Source organism: Primulina huaijiensis, unplaced genomic scaffold, assembly GCF_012295235.1.
Source record: "Primulina huaijiensis isolate GDHJ02 unplaced genomic scaffold, ASM1229523v2 scaffold25443, whole genome shotgun sequence".
Classification (NCBI taxonomy): Eukaryota; Viridiplantae; Streptophyta; class Magnoliopsida; order Lamiales; family Gesneriaceae; genus Primulina; species Primulina huaijiensis.
Window position 1 is genome coordinate 696,247 of NW_027356198.1, and position 15,018 is coordinate 711,264.

At 37.4% G+C, this 15,018-nt stretch overlaps 3 protein-coding genes and 1 pseudogene across 9 annotated transcripts; 3 read left to right on the forward strand and 1 right to left on the reverse strand.

Moving 5' to 3' along the window:
* Positions 1 to 88: 88 nt before the first annotated feature.
* Positions 89 to 3,024, reverse strand: LOC140967487 (putative late blight resistance protein homolog R1A-10; annotated as a pseudogene).
* A 577-nt stretch (positions 3,025 to 3,601) lies between these two features.
* LOC140967516 (serine/threonine-protein kinase AFC2-like) lies at positions 3,602 to 7,169 on the forward strand. Of its 5 annotated transcripts, XM_073428072.1 has the most exons (11): positions 3,602 to 3,804; positions 4,608 to 4,797; positions 5,097 to 5,123; positions 5,207 to 5,360; positions 5,441 to 5,489; positions 5,583 to 5,697; positions 5,914 to 6,005; positions 6,191 to 6,344; positions 6,443 to 6,507; positions 6,609 to 6,706; positions 6,789 to 7,169. In XM_073428072.1, exons 1-11 carry the CDS (start codon positions 3,712 to 3,714, stop codon positions 7,042 to 7,044), a joined length of 1,293 nt encoding a protein of 430 aa, XP_073284173.1. In that variant the 5' UTR covers positions 3,602 to 3,711; the 3' UTR covers positions 7,045 to 7,169. The 5 variants fall into 5 exon arrangements, with proteins under 5 accessions (XP_073284173.1, XP_073284174.1, XP_073284177.1 ...); XM_073428073.1 differs by lacking the exon at positions 4,608 to 4,797 and having other exon boundaries at positions 3,614 to 3,804; XM_073428076.1 differs by lacking the exons at positions 4,608 to 4,797; positions 5,441 to 5,489; positions 5,583 to 5,697 and having other exon boundaries at positions 3,614 to 3,804.
* A 1,376-nt stretch (positions 7,170 to 8,545) lies between these two features.
* Positions 8,546 to 14,822, forward strand: LOC140967500 (quinolinate synthase, chloroplastic-like). 3 transcript variants are annotated; one of them, XR_012173592.1, is made up of 8 exons: positions 8,546 to 9,493; positions 10,037 to 10,321; positions 10,917 to 11,141; positions 11,247 to 11,426; positions 12,020 to 12,514; positions 12,813 to 12,974; positions 13,058 to 13,168; positions 13,862 to 14,822. XR_012173592.1 is itself a non-coding variant. In XM_073428046.1 (7 exons), the coding sequence occupies exons 1-7, from the start codon at positions 8,723 to 8,725 to the stop codon at positions 13,112 to 13,114; spliced, it is 2,175 nt and encodes a 724-aa protein (XP_073284147.1). In that variant the 5' UTR covers positions 8,547 to 8,722; the 3' UTR covers positions 13,115 to 13,517. The 3 variants fall into 3 exon arrangements, 1 of the variants encoding a protein (XP_073284147.1); XR_012173591.1 differs by lacking the exon at positions 13,862 to 14,822 and adding an exon at positions 13,409 to 13,517; XM_073428046.1 differs by lacking the exon at positions 13,862 to 14,822 and having other exon boundaries at positions 8,547 to 9,493; positions 13,058 to 13,517.
* LOC140967593 (manganese-dependent ADP-ribose/CDP-alcohol diphosphatase-like) lies at positions 13,977 to 14,695 on the forward strand. Its single transcript, XM_073428205.1, has 2 exons — positions 13,977 to 14,125; positions 14,188 to 14,695. Exons 1-2 carry the CDS (start codon positions 13,977 to 13,979, stop codon positions 14,693 to 14,695), a joined length of 657 nt encoding a protein of 218 aa, XP_073284306.1.
* Positions 14,823 to 15,018: the final 196 nt, after the last annotated feature.

Genomic DNA, 15,018 nt, shown 5'->3' on the forward strand with positions numbered 1-15,018 from the left:
ACCAGCAGTTTAAGAATGTTTGCAAACTGCGCGCTGATAGAGCTAGATTGAAGGCATCGTTTTGTAAAGTACAAATATTTGCATCTTGATATTGGGAACCTCAACTTCAACTTCATATAAGAGTTCTTTGCAGGCAACTGTGTTTGCCGAGCCGGGGAACGCCAAATGCACGTCGAAGGGAAAAAAATTAAAATGAAAATAGTGTATTCCTATTACAGATACAATTGAAGTTGTACCTTCTGAAGGACGGTTTTGTCTTAAAATGTTCGATATTTCACACACTAACTTTAAGGCTGTCGTTTCCTAAGCTCCGTTGTTCCTCTTCTATTAGCTTTGCTGACTTGACAAGGGAATCACTACAATAGTGCAGCTCAATAATCTGAAGAGTTGTAATGTCTCCAATGGCAGAAGGGATCTCTGCCAGTTTGAAGCAAAAGAAAACACTCAGCTGCCGAAGGTTGGGGAAGTGTGTTTCATTGGCCTTCCAGTGTCTCAAATGGATCTCATCAAGAAGCAAATATTTAAGCCGGAGAAATTCCCCTTCCTCTGGTTCCCACACTCGGCCTTCAAAGGCGGATTTTTCAAGTTTCAGAACTTCAAGACTAGGCAAAGAACCCGCCATCGTCATCTTGCTCCAAGGAATCCGACAACCACCGCTCAAAGTTAACTTCTTGAGTGTTGATGGGAAAGAAAAGTTCAATGGTAAATCTTTCCAATGTCCGCTGTCATCTAATGACAATGTCAAAGTCTCACGACTGTGTAGGTAGACGAAACTGTTGAAGTCCTTGGGCGACCGTCTTTTCCGCTTGCCAAAAACATAGGAAATCCTCAGTTTCTTGAGATGTGGCATGATCTGAAAGACCTCCTTTCTGCATTTGAAGTTTTCTACTCCAGAAAGTGTCTGCAGGTGTGCCATATCAAAAGAATATTCCCTATCAAGTCGTTCGCGGGAAGGGTGAGGGAGTAAACCTCTCTTGAAAGACAGATGCCTCAGTTGTGGCATTTCCCAGATTTCAGAAGGTAGACACCAAACTCCAATGTTGAAATCATATACCCCTGTACTTAAAATTAAAGTCTGCAGATTTTTAAGTTTGACTATTGCTGCAGGAAGTTGGAGTTTGAATTTGTGACTTGAAATCAATAAACCAAGGTATCTTAAGTTAACCAATTCAACCATCTAAATCGGAAACCCATGAAACTTTATTGTAAGTGCATCCAACACTTTTAGGAGTCTAAATCTCGCAAAAGATAATGACAAGTTCCCCGAGTCATTCTCGGCAAAACATAGAAAAGAACGGACTCGAGATTCGTGCATGCCCACACGCAAAATATGTGAATGAATGCTAACGCGATACTCGCTATATCCGACTTCAGGAAGATTACGAGCGTTGCGATTCAGAACAAGAAGAAACCTCTCCTCCTTGGCTTTTTTGACGCACAAGTCCCGCAAGATGTCATGCATGATGCATGTTTTGATTTTGCCGCGATGGCCTCGCTTGCCAACCATAATGAGACTCCTGTCCACAAGATCTTGTAAACAGTCTTCTGCCACCTCTTCCAAACTCTTGGAATATAGTGGCTTTAAGAATCCTTCAGCAACCCACAGCTTGATGAGTCGAGATATCAAGATGTCGCGATCTTCAGGGAAGACTCCCATGTAAAGGAAACATGCTTTTAAATGATGAGGCAAGTGGTTGTAACTCAGAGATAGAATCTCCATTAATCTATCATCATTTCCAGTTACACCTGACTTCATATTTCTTGCAACATACTCCCAATAATCTTGAGTCCTGCGTTTGGAGAGGACACCACCAATCGTGACTAGTGCAAGTGGAAGCCCTTTACAATTTTTCGCAATATCCATCCCAATTTTCTCCAACTCAGAAGGGCAACATTCTTCTCCAAAAACCTTAGCACTCAGCAGATTCCAACTCTCTTCCAAACCAAGAAGATTCATATCATGAATATAGCTAAAAGATTCGGAAGAAAAGGCCACCTCCGATAACCGAGTAGTCAATATAATCCGACTACCGTTGTTGTCATCTGGAAATAACCTTTTCATATCATTCCAGAGCTTGGTATCCCAAACATCGTCCATCACAATCAGATACCTTCTGCCCTTCAAACTTTTGTACACAATCACTGCTGATTCTTCAATACTGATCACTTCATCACGTGATTCAAGTTTGACAAGTACAATGGAGTTCCAAAGATCCTTCACTACGCCTTGCCAGCACTAATCTTGAGATACGGTCACCCAAGCGCGAATGTCGAAGTGATAATCAATAAGTGAGTCTTCATAAAGATTTCTACCAAGAGTAGTCTTTCCGATACCTCCCATCCCCACGAGTGAAATGATTTCCCGACTAGACGATGATCCAGTCAGCCAATCCTTGATTTTCAATAAATCTTCATTCAATCCCACAGTAGCACTCTGTCCACAGGAAGTAGTTCTTGATAGGAGAGCACCAGTACTCAAAGATTTAGCAACCGGAGGCAGGAGTTCTATCATTTTACCCTTCTTAATCTTGAAGAAAGATTCCAAGATGAACTCAAACTCCTCTATACTCTTCCGAAGGTGCTTGATTTCCAACTCCAAATCATGATTCAAGACCTCTCTTTGACGGAAGGCCGGAATGGCGTTTTGAATCGCAGAGCAGAGCATCTCCCAAAAAGAAGTGCTCGACTTTGGAAATGCCTCTTTTGCTAAATGGGATTCAACGATATCTTCCGCCTCGTATGCTGCATCTCTGATTTGGCCTTCTAAATCAGTGATTGCTATGGTACAGTTTTCGGAAGAATCTTCCAGAAAATCCAGCAACAGACCTTTTCCTTCAGAGATGAAATCTGTGGACAAGGATGAAGGATTTTGTCAAGTGTTTGCATGAGTAAAACTAAAGCAGAATAGGCCATCTCAGTTCATCTCCTCACATACATACACACAATGATTTTGAATCACACTGCAGTCAAATATTTTCGTCACCAGATGCATCCCTCACATGTTTCAATGAAACTTTACCAACTTTGGATTCTTAATAGAAAAAGATAATGAAATGTGTTATTATTTTATTAGCAACTTGAGAATTTTAGATATATATATTTTTTTACTTTCAAAATACTGGTTTTTTCAATAGTTGTTTTTTTTTTTGGAGTTATATGATTCATTCAAAAGTTTTAAAATTTAGATAAAAGATAAATAAATATTTTAGTATATTTAAAATATTGAAAAGTAGGTGAGATACGATAATTATAGACGAACAAATTTACTAAAACAGTTTTGTATAATATTTTTTTATTAAATAAAATTAGAGAACTTTGTAATTTGAGAGTTATTCTTGGAACCTCAAAAATCTAATTTATGTGTGTGTTGATGGGCCCAGTTGACCAAACCGAAAGTGAGCCCAGACCACTAGTGGTATAGGCCCACTTGCTAATCTCCATAAATTGACAGCTTTGATTATATTGGTGGACAGGGTAATCGTCCACTAAAGGCAAGGGTTACGATGGTACCACGTGGACGGTCAGATTCGCCCCAAATGAGATTAGGCCACACTGTTAGGTCCATATGATATAGGTAGCGTCGAATATCGGGTTTCGCGCATACATACACGTTCTCTATCTCTCTCTCTAGAATTTCTTTATTCTGGGATTCTCTTTCTTATTTCTCTCTAAAGAAAATTCTCTGTTTTATCTCGGTTTCGTATATCTGTAATGGAGATCGAACGCGTTACGGAGTTTCCGATGCATCAAAGGCCGAGGAAGAGGCCGCGGTTGGGCTGGGATGTTGCTCCTCAACAGCCGGAGGTATTTTTAAACCTATTCTTCAGATTCCGTGGTTTGTCGATTTTTTCTTGGGACTTTTATGGATGTGATGGAAAATTAGGATTTTAATCGAATCGGGTGAAAGTTATCACTTGTATGCGCTTGACTGTGCACGGGGGATAATTTTTTAAGATGAATATTTTCTTTCGGTCTAGGCCTGTATGTGTTTTTTTCTCTCGAGATATGGGTGTGTTATATTTGATGATATCTTATATGTGTAGAAATAGATTTTTTTTCTTGATAGTGGTTATACATGAATTATCTGTTATATATATTTTATCAAAATTTTACTCATCATAGAACTATATATACTTAGGGTTTTACATTACTTTTATGCTTGGATTTTTTTATGCATAATTTTTTATGCCTTAAATGCGCTTCCTGTGAAATTTTTTGGTGAAGTTCAATCCTAGTTTGATATATTATGATGGAAGGGAAACAAAATATTTGTTTGTAACTCACTCTGATATAGTGTTAGATGGTTACTTTTTTTTTTATCTTGTTAAGGAGTTTTTGATGGATAACTTTGAGTTCAACTAGTTTAATTTGAGTCGATAGCTTGATATTGATTGGCATACAAAGTGTTTTCTTCCATTGACTTGGTATGATTATATTTTTTATTTGAGCTGAGTTATTTTATGAAAAAGCATTATACTAAGATTCTCAGTTGATGCAACCTATGAATGAAGTGTGTATCGGTTGGTCTGGAATGTGTTTTCGAGGAGGTAAACAAAATTCTTAATATGTGATATTGAAGAAAAAAACATGAACGGATGTGTGTGTAGGCTCAGCTAGGATTGTTTTGTGGCCAAGAGGTTGGGAATTTGACGAGCTATGCACCTTCAAGAACGCTTTCGGATCATCCTAGTTCTCTCTTTCTTAAGGACTTGGCCCGAAATGTTTCTCCCCCTTTACGAGCAGATGACGAAGATGGCCACTATATGTTTGAGCGTGGAGAAAATTTAACTTCTCGCTGTAACTATCTTCTTCCATCATCAGATCATATTAAATTATTGCTGGCTCCGTCTTCTATGTACCATGCATGTAATTTATTGCTTCAGTTTGTTAGAAATAACATGAAATGATAGCCCAGTTTAATTTTTGACGATATGTATCTTCCCTATGTAGGACCAGGGGCTTAATTAACTTGTGTATTCAATGCTTAAAAATTTAATTTTGGATTTGTAGACACATTTTATCTGATTTAAATGTTTTAGTCTTAATAGTTACTATTTCAGTGGTACTTAATTTGTATTTATATTTCTAATTTGCAGATAAGATCCAAAGTAAGATGGGTGAGGGTATGTTACCTTATCGGTGATCTTATTTCTCTGCTCTATTATTGTTTATGCATTTGCATGATAAATGTAATTCTTTCTACCAGGAACATTTGGTCAGGTTTTGGAGTGCTGGGATAGGGAAAGGAAAGAAATGGTTGCCATTAAAGTTATTCGTGGTGTTAAGAAGTACCGCGATGCAGCTATGATTGAGATAGACATGCTGCAACAACTTTGTAGACATGATGAAGGTGCTGAACGGTGAGTTTCTGATTCAGCTTGTTGGCAAAAATTTGGGCATTTGTAAATAATTAGTTGTTGAACCAGTTTATTTCTTGCAGTTGTGTCCGAATATGGAACTGGTTTGACTATCGTAACCATATATGTATCGTAAGTATATGGTTAATTTAGTGGATTAAAGTTCCCCTACTTGATGAATTATAGGAATTAAGATTTGTGGATGGACTTAAATGGTCTTAACAGGTCTTTGAGAAGCTTGGACCTAGCTTATACGATTTTCTTCGCAAAAACAGTTACCGCTCATTTCCAATTGATCTTGTCCGTGAGATTGGCAGACAACTGTTGGAATGTGTAGCATGTGTGTAAATAGTTTCTCTTCGTCGTCAATATTATTATTTGGATTTTTGGCAGTAAATGTTATGATTTTATGAAATATAATTTTATTCCATTAAATGAATACATATTTTGTCAGATATCTGATCTTTTTACTTGAAGTGGAACGTGGTGCAATAGCTTCATGGTTCATTATTCCGATGTTTTGCATTATTTTGATGTTTGGTTTGTTGAATCTCAGTTATGCACGATCTGCGCATGATCCACACGGATTTGAAGCCTGAGAATATTCTACTAGTCTCACCCGGGTACGTCAAAGTTCCGGAGTACAAGGTAGTTTGTTGTCTCATATTTCATTTTGTTGGGTCTTTAGGATGATTGGTCATGTGCTTGGTTTTTAGTCCGCAATATTCTGTACTTCTGTTACTTCCTGCCTGTGTTGTTTGGTTTGTCTTGGTCTTTATATTCTGTGTTAAAGTTGTCTGCTTACTACATTGTTGTTTTTTGTTTCTGTCCAGGATTCGTTGAGGTCCCAAAGTGGGTCCTACTACAAGAGAATTCCCAAGTCAAGTGCCATAAAGGTCATTGATTTTGGTAGCACAACTTATGACATACAGGGTCAGTCATACATTGTGTCAACCCGACATTACAGAGCTCCAGAAGTCATTTTAGGTACGGTAAAGTAACTAATGATATATTGTTTGTATTTACTGATACGGTAAAATTATTTTGCCTTTGTGATTACACTTTGTATCGACTTTTCTGAGCAGGACTTGGGTGGAGTTATCCTTGTGACATATGGAGTGTTGGTTGTATTTTAGTGGAACTTTGCACGGTATGTCAATTAAAAGTCTTGTATTCTAGGTTTTGTGGACATTTGACTGATTGTCTTTCTTTGTCTAACTGACTTAATAATTGATTTGCTTGTCATAACAGGGTGAAGCATTATTCCAAACACACGAGAACTTGGAACACCTCGCCATGATGGAGAGAGTCCTTGGACCCTTACCTCACCACATGTTGAAGAGAGCTGTGTAAGCTAGGGTTCTTGTGTGGCAACACAAATGAACAGATATTCAAGTAATTCTAAGTTGTGGTGCATTTTTATGCTTACAGTGGACATGCTGAGAAGTACATTAGAAGGGGCAGGTTGGACTGGCCCGAGGGAGCAACATCTAGAGATAGTATTAAAACTGTTTCAAAGCTGCCTCGGCTTCCAAACTTGATTATGCATCATGTAGACCATTCAGCTGGAGATCTCATTAAATTACTGCAAGGTCTTCTGAGATACGACCCTTCGGATAGAATGTCAGCTCGGGAAGCCCTCGGGCACCCCTTTTTCAAGGAATCATCTAGAACAGTTTTGATTTGATACCACATTTTGATGCCAGGGAAGAGGATGCAGTGCCATTTTTGACTCGCTACTAATATTATATATATGCTTTTGACACCCCATTTTTACCTTTGGTCTGTACATGTGTCTATTTCGATTGTCTTCAGCCAACAAAACGGCATCACGAAATCAAAATGTGAGTTTGTTGTGTTATAAATAAAGGGATGCTAAAGGGTTCCGGTGACGGCAGAATAAATAAAGTGATGCTAAAGGGTTCCGGTGACGGCAGTTAATTATTTTAAAATATTCTGAAATAAAATAATTTAACTCCACACATATCAACAAATATATAACAAGTGTTCTCAAGTTCAAAGACAATGGCCTCGACTTTTTACATCAGAAAATAACAAAGGAAAAGGATGGACCCGTCTTTCACTGCTATGCATAGAACCGGTTGGCTCTTACTAATTTATGAGCTATTTGATTCGTTGATCATTGAACAAAATAGAAAGAAATATAAAGTAGTTCCGTAGCAAGGAATCTACCATCTTTAATACTACTGGCGTGGCATCCGTGGACCGTGAGTTGGATAGCTTCAAAATGGCCTTTAAAAAGCATTCACTAACGAAATATGTATAATAAACTAATTAATAATTTTGTTTCCAAAAAATCAATATATTATATATATAAAAATGTGGGTGGGCGTTAACAAAAGTTGCGTTTCTTAGAGTTTGGTAATTAGAAAATATTGTGTTCATTCTGTTGATGCAGATTGCAGACAATCATTTCTTCCCATTGACAAAAAAAGGAAGAGGTAGTCTAATCGATTGTGGCCACATGGGCTTGATCACTTTGGAGAAGTATTGGTCAACTTTTTGCCTATTTGGCAACTATCACTTCTGACGAATTTTGTCATTTTCTTAAAAACAAGAAATCATGTTTTACTTTTAATTTTGAATTTATTTATGAAAAGTTTATATCGATATTTCAAACATTTACGTTGAAAAAAATCACATTTTATTTATAATTATGAATTTATTTATGAAAAATCTACATGATATTTCAAACATTTACTATGTTTTATGTTTGAAAAAAAACATGTCATGTTTCTGTAACAACCATATTTGACTTGATTTATTTTTCTCAATCTTGAATGTGGAAATTTTATAAAGTTAGAGATATTTTTTTCTTACATCTTCGTGAATCGATAAGAAGGTGTCAGCTTTTTAATTACGATATTCCTAGCAATAACTTCCAAATCTAATTCATTTATTTTAGGATTTTCCGAAAAAAGACTAGCATTATGTATTAATCAATTCTTTTCAATAAATAAATAATTATTTTTAAATTTCGTGGTTAATAATAAATATATCACAAACTTGTGGAGGATTCTTAATATAGTAATAATAATTAAGAATAATTGTGGAAATATATAACATATAAATCCATAAAAAATAAAATTTCATTTTCCCCTCAATTTTTGGGTCGTGAAAAGGTGGCTAATTTCCACCTTGTATTAATCCAAAGGCCCTCCTTCATTTCCTGCACAATATATATCCCTTTTGCCACCGCCAGTCTCCGCCATTCAAGCCCCTGACCCTCCGCCTCTCAGCGGCAGTTGTCTTCCTCTCTCTCACACACCTCGAACACACACAGCACAGATATTCTTCATCGTGTCTGCGCTTCTGATTCATGCACACAAATTAACTCGCAGAAGATGGACTCAACAACCACACTGTCCGCCGTTAGAGCTGCATCTTCCTCGTTCTTTTGCAGTTCTAAAAACCCTAAATTCGGCCACCTATCCAATCCAAAACCCGCGCACCCTGTGATCAGATGCTTCCATTCGCAAAACCCATGTCGTAATTCTGTGTATCCGCTCAAAACTACATCGAGAACGCCTTTTCATTGCTCAGCCGTCACCTCACAAGCCTCCGGAAGCGGTAATCTGACGAGTACTTCCACCGCTGCTGACGCTAAGCTGCGTGTCCTTATCGAAGAACTTCAATCACTGACCGAACCGGTAGACCGTGTCAAGAGATTGCTGCACTATGCCGAGCTCCTCCCTTTTTTCGAAGACTCGTTAAAAACTACGGAAAACCGCGTGCCAGGATGCACCGCACGTGTGTGGATCCATGTAGAACTAGACAGTGAGAATAGGTTGAGTTTTTTGGCTGACAGTGATTCGGAGATAACAAAAGGGTATTGTGCCTGTCTGGTTTGGATTCTTGATGGAGCGACGGCGGAGGAGATTTTGGCAGTAAAGACAGAGGATTTAGGGCCGTTGAATATTGTTGGATTAAATGGGAAAGGAAGGGGTTATTCTGGCAGCAGAGCGAATACTTGGCACAATGTGTTGATGAGCATGCAAAAGAGGACTAAGGCTTTGGTGGCCAAGCGCGAGGGAAGGTTGCAAGGCGAGCCGTTTCCATCGTTGATTGTGAGTGCTGATGGTATACAAGCTAAGGGAAGCTATGCTGAAGCTCAGGTGAAATTTTGATTTCAGTGTTTGTTACATGGTTGATTAGTTTTTATACTTGTTTTTGGTGTTTTCTCTGGAGAGTGTTTTTCGTGAACACGTGTTTCATTATGGATTTTTTCCTTCAGAAATATTGCATATAATCAGTCAAAGTTCCATATTATGACCCATTTTAATAATAAGCAAGCAATTTGGCACACCTATCTTTCGGGGCTTTGGAGGTTATGGTTGGTAAAAATTTCTCTCTTTTGTTTTGAATCAACTGTATGCATCAGAAGTAAATCAGGAAATTAGATTGTTCCTTTTTATTATCTTTTCCGGGGATATGAGATGTTTGTATTATTATTTAGTTTCTAGTCATGCTAAGTGTGTGCTAGATTCAGATGAAAATTGTAAGTTAACACATTATATTCCAGAAACATCATCTGATGTCTCTTTTTTCAATAACTCAGTAAAATTTGGGTTATGACTAGTGTGCTTGTAAGGTTGGTAAATAATGAGTAACGTCCAAATATTGAAAGCCATAGTTTCAATATCATACATGTATTGCAGGCGAGATTTCTGTCCCCTGATGAGGTAAAAATTCAAGAACTTGTGAATTTGCTGGAGGAGAAAAAAATTGGGGTGGTTGCGCATTTTTACATGGACCCTGAGGTCCAAGGCATTTTAACTTCTGCACGGAAGCTGTGGCCTCACATCCATATATCTGATTCATTGGTAATGGCAGATTCTGCGGTCCAAATGGCTAAAGCTGGGTGCAAATTTATCACTGTTCTCGGTGTAGATTTTATGTCTGAAAATGTACGTGCTATCCTCGATGAGGCTGGATTTACAGAGGTACACCACGTTACTCATATTTTTCTCTGATATATTTCTTCTGTTAATTAGATGGTGAAATAAATTAATGAGCCTATATCGATCAACTAATAATTACCCACTTTCTATATATATATATATATATATATATATATACATTTTACATAAAATGACTTTTAAATTTATAGTATTCAGGAGATTACTTGGTGGAAAATAAGATAATGGGCGCATATTAAGAAATGTTGAGAAAAGCGGGAAGAAGTCATCGTTTGATGTTATGTGATATTACAGATTTTTCTTGATGTTTCTTATATGACTGATGTTTCGCTGGTTTATATGTTGGCTAGCCAAGGTTCTTTCTACTGTAAAAACCTCACCATTTTGCAGAAGGAAAATGTCTGTTTCAGTTTTAACAATAACTTTTATTGTTTTAGACCTAATGGAATCTTCCATGGTTAGAGTTGTTGATTTGGAGAGTTGTTTCTAACGAAGGCACTTGATATAATATGTTTGCTTCATTTATTAAGTCTGGTTCTTAACACAATCAATGATTTATGAAATTAGTATGGTTATTTCAGTTTGTTGTGAGCATAGTTGAACTATGAAAATTGTTCAGGTAGGTGTGTACAGGATGTCTAATGAACGAATTGGTTGCTCCTTGGCTGATGCTGCATCCAGCCTTAAATATATGGATTATCTTGCCACTGCTGCAGCTTCCGTTCCTTCTCCCTCTTTGCATGTCGTCTATATTAATACGTCCCTTGAGACCAAAGCTTATACACATGAAGTTGTTCCAACAATTACCTGTACCTCTTCTAATGTCGTGCAAACCATTCTGCAGGTTGGCTGCGTCATTGCTTTTTTAATAATTATTTTGTTGTTTTAATTTGTGTCCATACTTCAGATTCTTTTTACTTATTTTGAGCTGCATCTGGTAATTTTCAAGGCTTTTGCAGAAGTGCCTAATTTATGCGTATGGTATGGTCCTGACACTTACATGGGAGCAAATATCATGGAGTTGTTTCGGCAGATGACTGTGATGAGCGATGAAGAAATAGCTAGCATACATCCAAATCACAGTAGAAACTCTATCAAATCTTTGATACCTCGGCTTCATTATTTTCAGGTGAATATGTTTTTTTAAGTTGTGATAATGAAAGGAACCAGTTGCTTATTGGAACTTGGGGTGCAAACTACTAGACTTGTACTAGATTCTTCATTTTTTGATCGCTTGAGAAGTGAAATTTCTTTGGTTCGAATTCTACTCGACCTAGATTTTATGATCAGTATGTTGTGAACTTTATTTTGTGGTAAGCAGGTCCAAATCCAGATCAATTCAGGCTCGGGCTCGTAAACTCATTTAATTTTAGGTTTTTCTGTTAATATATTTAAGGTATGAGTAGCTCGCGAGTTACTGAATGATATAATTTGACCTCGAATTCAGCATGGAAATATATTTGAAAATGTTTGAACACAACTCAAGTTCGATAATTTAGAAAATGCATCGAATACTATTTTAGTTCATTTGAAAGGTTCGTGAATTGGCTCTGTTAATTTGCACCCCAATTCGGAACCATAGGTTTCCTGTTCTCAACATTTCCTTAAAGGAGGTTATACTTTGTGGAGAAGAACATATTGCATGAGAGTCTGGTTGTACCACACAGTCATGGTGGTTTCACTGTATTTTTTTTATCATCTGCCTATCTTTTTCCGTGCCAGGATGGAACGTGTATCGTTCATCACCTCTTTGGTCATGAAGTTGTTGGTAAAATTAATGAAATGTATGGCGATGCATTTCTAACCGCTCATTTCGAAGTTCCTGGTGAAATGTTCTCTCTAGCAATGGAAGCAAAGAAAAGAGGAATGGGAGTAGTAGGTTCCACACAAACTATATTAGACTTCATCAGAGAAAGGGTGCAAGAGTCATTAACTAGAAATGTCGACGATCATCTTCAGTTTGTTTTAGGAACCGAATCAGGAATGGTGACTTCAATAGTTGTCGCAGTTCGCAAATTATTAGGCTCTATAAAGTCCGATGAGGGAGCAAAAGTGACAATAGAGATAGTCTTTCCAGTCTCATCGGAGTCGGTAACAACACAGAACTCAACCTTGGGTGAAACAGGTGACTTCTTGCAACTTCATGTAATACCTGGTGTAGCAAGTGGAGAGGGTTGTTCTCTCCATGGAGGCTGTGCATCTTGTCCTTACATGAAGGTTAGCCAATCACCTGCTCTATTTCTGCGTGATGATTCATGGAATATGAAAATCAGTGTGAAATATAGTTGTTTTGGTCCAAAACATAATATGTATATGCTTGACTATATACTTGTTTAGTCATTGGAGTTTGAACCTGCAATTTAAGATTTTGGCTGAAGGGGGTATGAATTCTTGTTTATACTATAATTGTCCAAAGGGTTTGAGCGAACACATAAATCTGCATTTTATTCTGACAAGTATGGCGGCTCATTTCAAAGGTATAGTTCTCATTACTTTTTGTTCTTTAACTTACCAGATGAACTCTCTCAGCTCGCTCCTCAAAGTTTGCCGCAGTTTGCCTCATGACAAAGATAGTCTTTCAGAATATGAAGCAGGACGATTCAGTTTGCAAACCCCAAATGGAAAACTGATTGCAGATGTTGGTTGTGAGCCAATACTGCATATGAGACATTTTCAGGTACTGTGGATTCTTGAAAATTCATTTTACTGCTGAAATATGGAGTATCTGAGTATCAATCATCGTCGTGGTGCCTTTTGCAGGCCACAAAAAAACTGCCGGATAAGCTGATTCAACAAATCCTTCATCATGGAAGATAACGTTGCAAGTCCGAAATGATCAAACGTTAGCGGATCGGTTTTTACTTCTACATGGTAAACTTAGGATTTGCTTATATTATTATCAAACATCAAGATTCAAGACCTTCAAGAAAAGTCACCCTGGCACGGATGTTCGCTGACGGGGTTGTATAGCTACTAGATTGATTGTTCTACACTCATTTTCTCAAGTTTCTTTTGCTAGTTTTTTGTTTGGTTATTTACAAATATGTTACTAGATATAGGGCGATCTTTTTTGTGGCTTATTTACATCATAATTGTGTAACATTTTCGTAGGTCTCTTGCTTATATGAGATCAATTACTGATTTGTCATTCTGGGAATCAAGAAGATCCCGGCTTAAAAGATTTAGCATAAAGAAATTTCCTTATAGTTTCTTGCTTTTTCGTGTCGTGCTGAGATTTGTGAAAATGTGCTTGTTGGTGGCTTTATTGGTAACGTGTGTCTGTAGATAGTGATGAGATTTATATATATGTTACGTACAAGTAATAGCACAATTGTATCTCCTATACTTGTTATTATTTAAGTGGAGCTCTTTGTACTAAATGTTATGAAGTGTTATTTTTTAAAAAAGAAAATATATTCTTATTTATTTATTATTTGGTTTTTTTAAAGACCAAGTATTCAATGAGCACATCTTCTACAATTGTACCTAACTTTTCACCAATCACAATGGTGCTATATATGAGCAAACTGTTGTAATGTTCTTGTTTGCTTCTCTTATTTATAGTACCAAATATAGGGGCGAGCGAGTGTTTGGGCAAATTTTGGAATTCCAGGCCCCCTTGATCATGGTTTCACCACTTTCAGTTTAAATAATTTAATCATTCTTTTCTTGCTGCTCAATGGGTTGTGCAAACGGAGTAGTAAGCGCTCGAAGGAGGCAACCACCGGTTTCCTTTGGGGTGATATCAGATGTCCAGTATGCTGACATTCCTGATCGCCGCTCATTCCAAGCTATTGCAGGCATAGCTTGCTTGTGTTGCAAAGAGCAGTAAAGAAATGGAATGAGTAGCAGCTGAAGTTTGTAATCAATTTTGGGGATATTGTTGACAGCATCTGCCCAAAGGACCGATCTCTAACTGCTGTCGATAAAATTGTCAACGAATTAAGTATTTTCAATGGCCCTGTTTATCACAAGATTGGCAATCACCGTCTCTACAATCTCCCTTGTGAGAAGTTGCGAGCAGATGGAGTGGTTGGATCGTATCCTTCAAGATGCAACAATGTTAAACCAGAAAGTTATTATATGCTGCCATCTACCTTTGGATCCTCGAGCAATGAAGCACTTTTGTGGAATTATAAGGAAGTGATGGATTTGATACATCGATACAAATGCGTAAAGATCTCTGTTGCAGGGCACGATCATAAAGGTGGATATTGTATTGATTCCCATGGTGTGCACCATCGAGTTCTTGAAGCGGCATTGAAATGCCCTCCCAGCAGTGATTCCTTTGGTTATATCGACCTTTTCCATGATCGATTGTTTACTCTGTGGTTCAGACAGAATGGGAACGACGGATATGGTTTTCAGCTAGACAGACAGAAGAATATCTACTTGTAACTCTCAGTGCTAACATGTTTCATCAGCAGTAAGTTTATTCTAAAAGATGCCGAAAGGTTCAGATTGATCTCTTTTACTTCTCCATTCTCCTTGTAACCACTTTACTATCAAATGTGTTGGATATTTTCATTTTTTTCCTTGTGTACTGAGGTAGTTTACCAACTTAATACGCGAATGAAATATCATATGCTATATTTATTGTGGATGTATCTACCTTAATTATTTGTGACAACCATAGGAAGACATTCTTTTTGTTTAATTAAGGGGTTCCAAGTTTCAGGAAATGCTATGATGTAAATTCTACGTGCGATAGATTAAAAGAT

Excerpts from the sequence above, each read along its gene's own strand:
- LOC140967593 (XM_073428205.1), top strand. The coding sequence starts at position 13,977 with ATGGGTTGTGCAAACGGAGTAGTAAGCGCTCGAAGGAGGCAACCACCG. Across the intron at positions 14,126-14,187 it reads TGCTTGTGTTGCAAAGAGCA|CATCTGCCCAAAGGACCGAT; the intron begins GTAAAGAAATGG and ends TATTGTTGACAG.
- LOC140967516 (XM_073428072.1), top strand. The coding sequence starts at position 3,712 with ATGGAGATCGAACGCGTTACGGAGTTTCCGATGCATCAAAGGCCGAGG. Across the intron at positions 5,124-5,206 it reads CCAAAGTAAGATGGGTGAGG|GAACATTTGGTCAGGTTTTG; the intron begins GTATGTTACCTT and ends TCTTTCTACCAG. Across the intron at positions 6,508-6,608 it reads TTTTAGTGGAACTTTGCACG|GGTGAAGCATTATTCCAAAC; the intron begins GTATGTCAATTA and ends TTGTCATAACAG.
- LOC140967500 (XM_073428046.1), top strand. The coding sequence starts at position 8,723 with ATGGACTCAACAACCACACTGTCCGCCGTTAGAGCTGCATCTTCCTCG. Across the intron at positions 11,142-11,246 it reads TCGTGCAAACCATTCTGCAG|GCTTTTGCAGAAGTGCCTAA; the intron begins GTTGGCTGCGTC and ends GTAATTTTCAAG. Across the intron at positions 11,427-12,019 it reads CTCGGCTTCATTATTTTCAG|GATGGAACGTGTATCGTTCA; the intron begins GTGAATATGTTT and ends TTTCCGTGCCAG.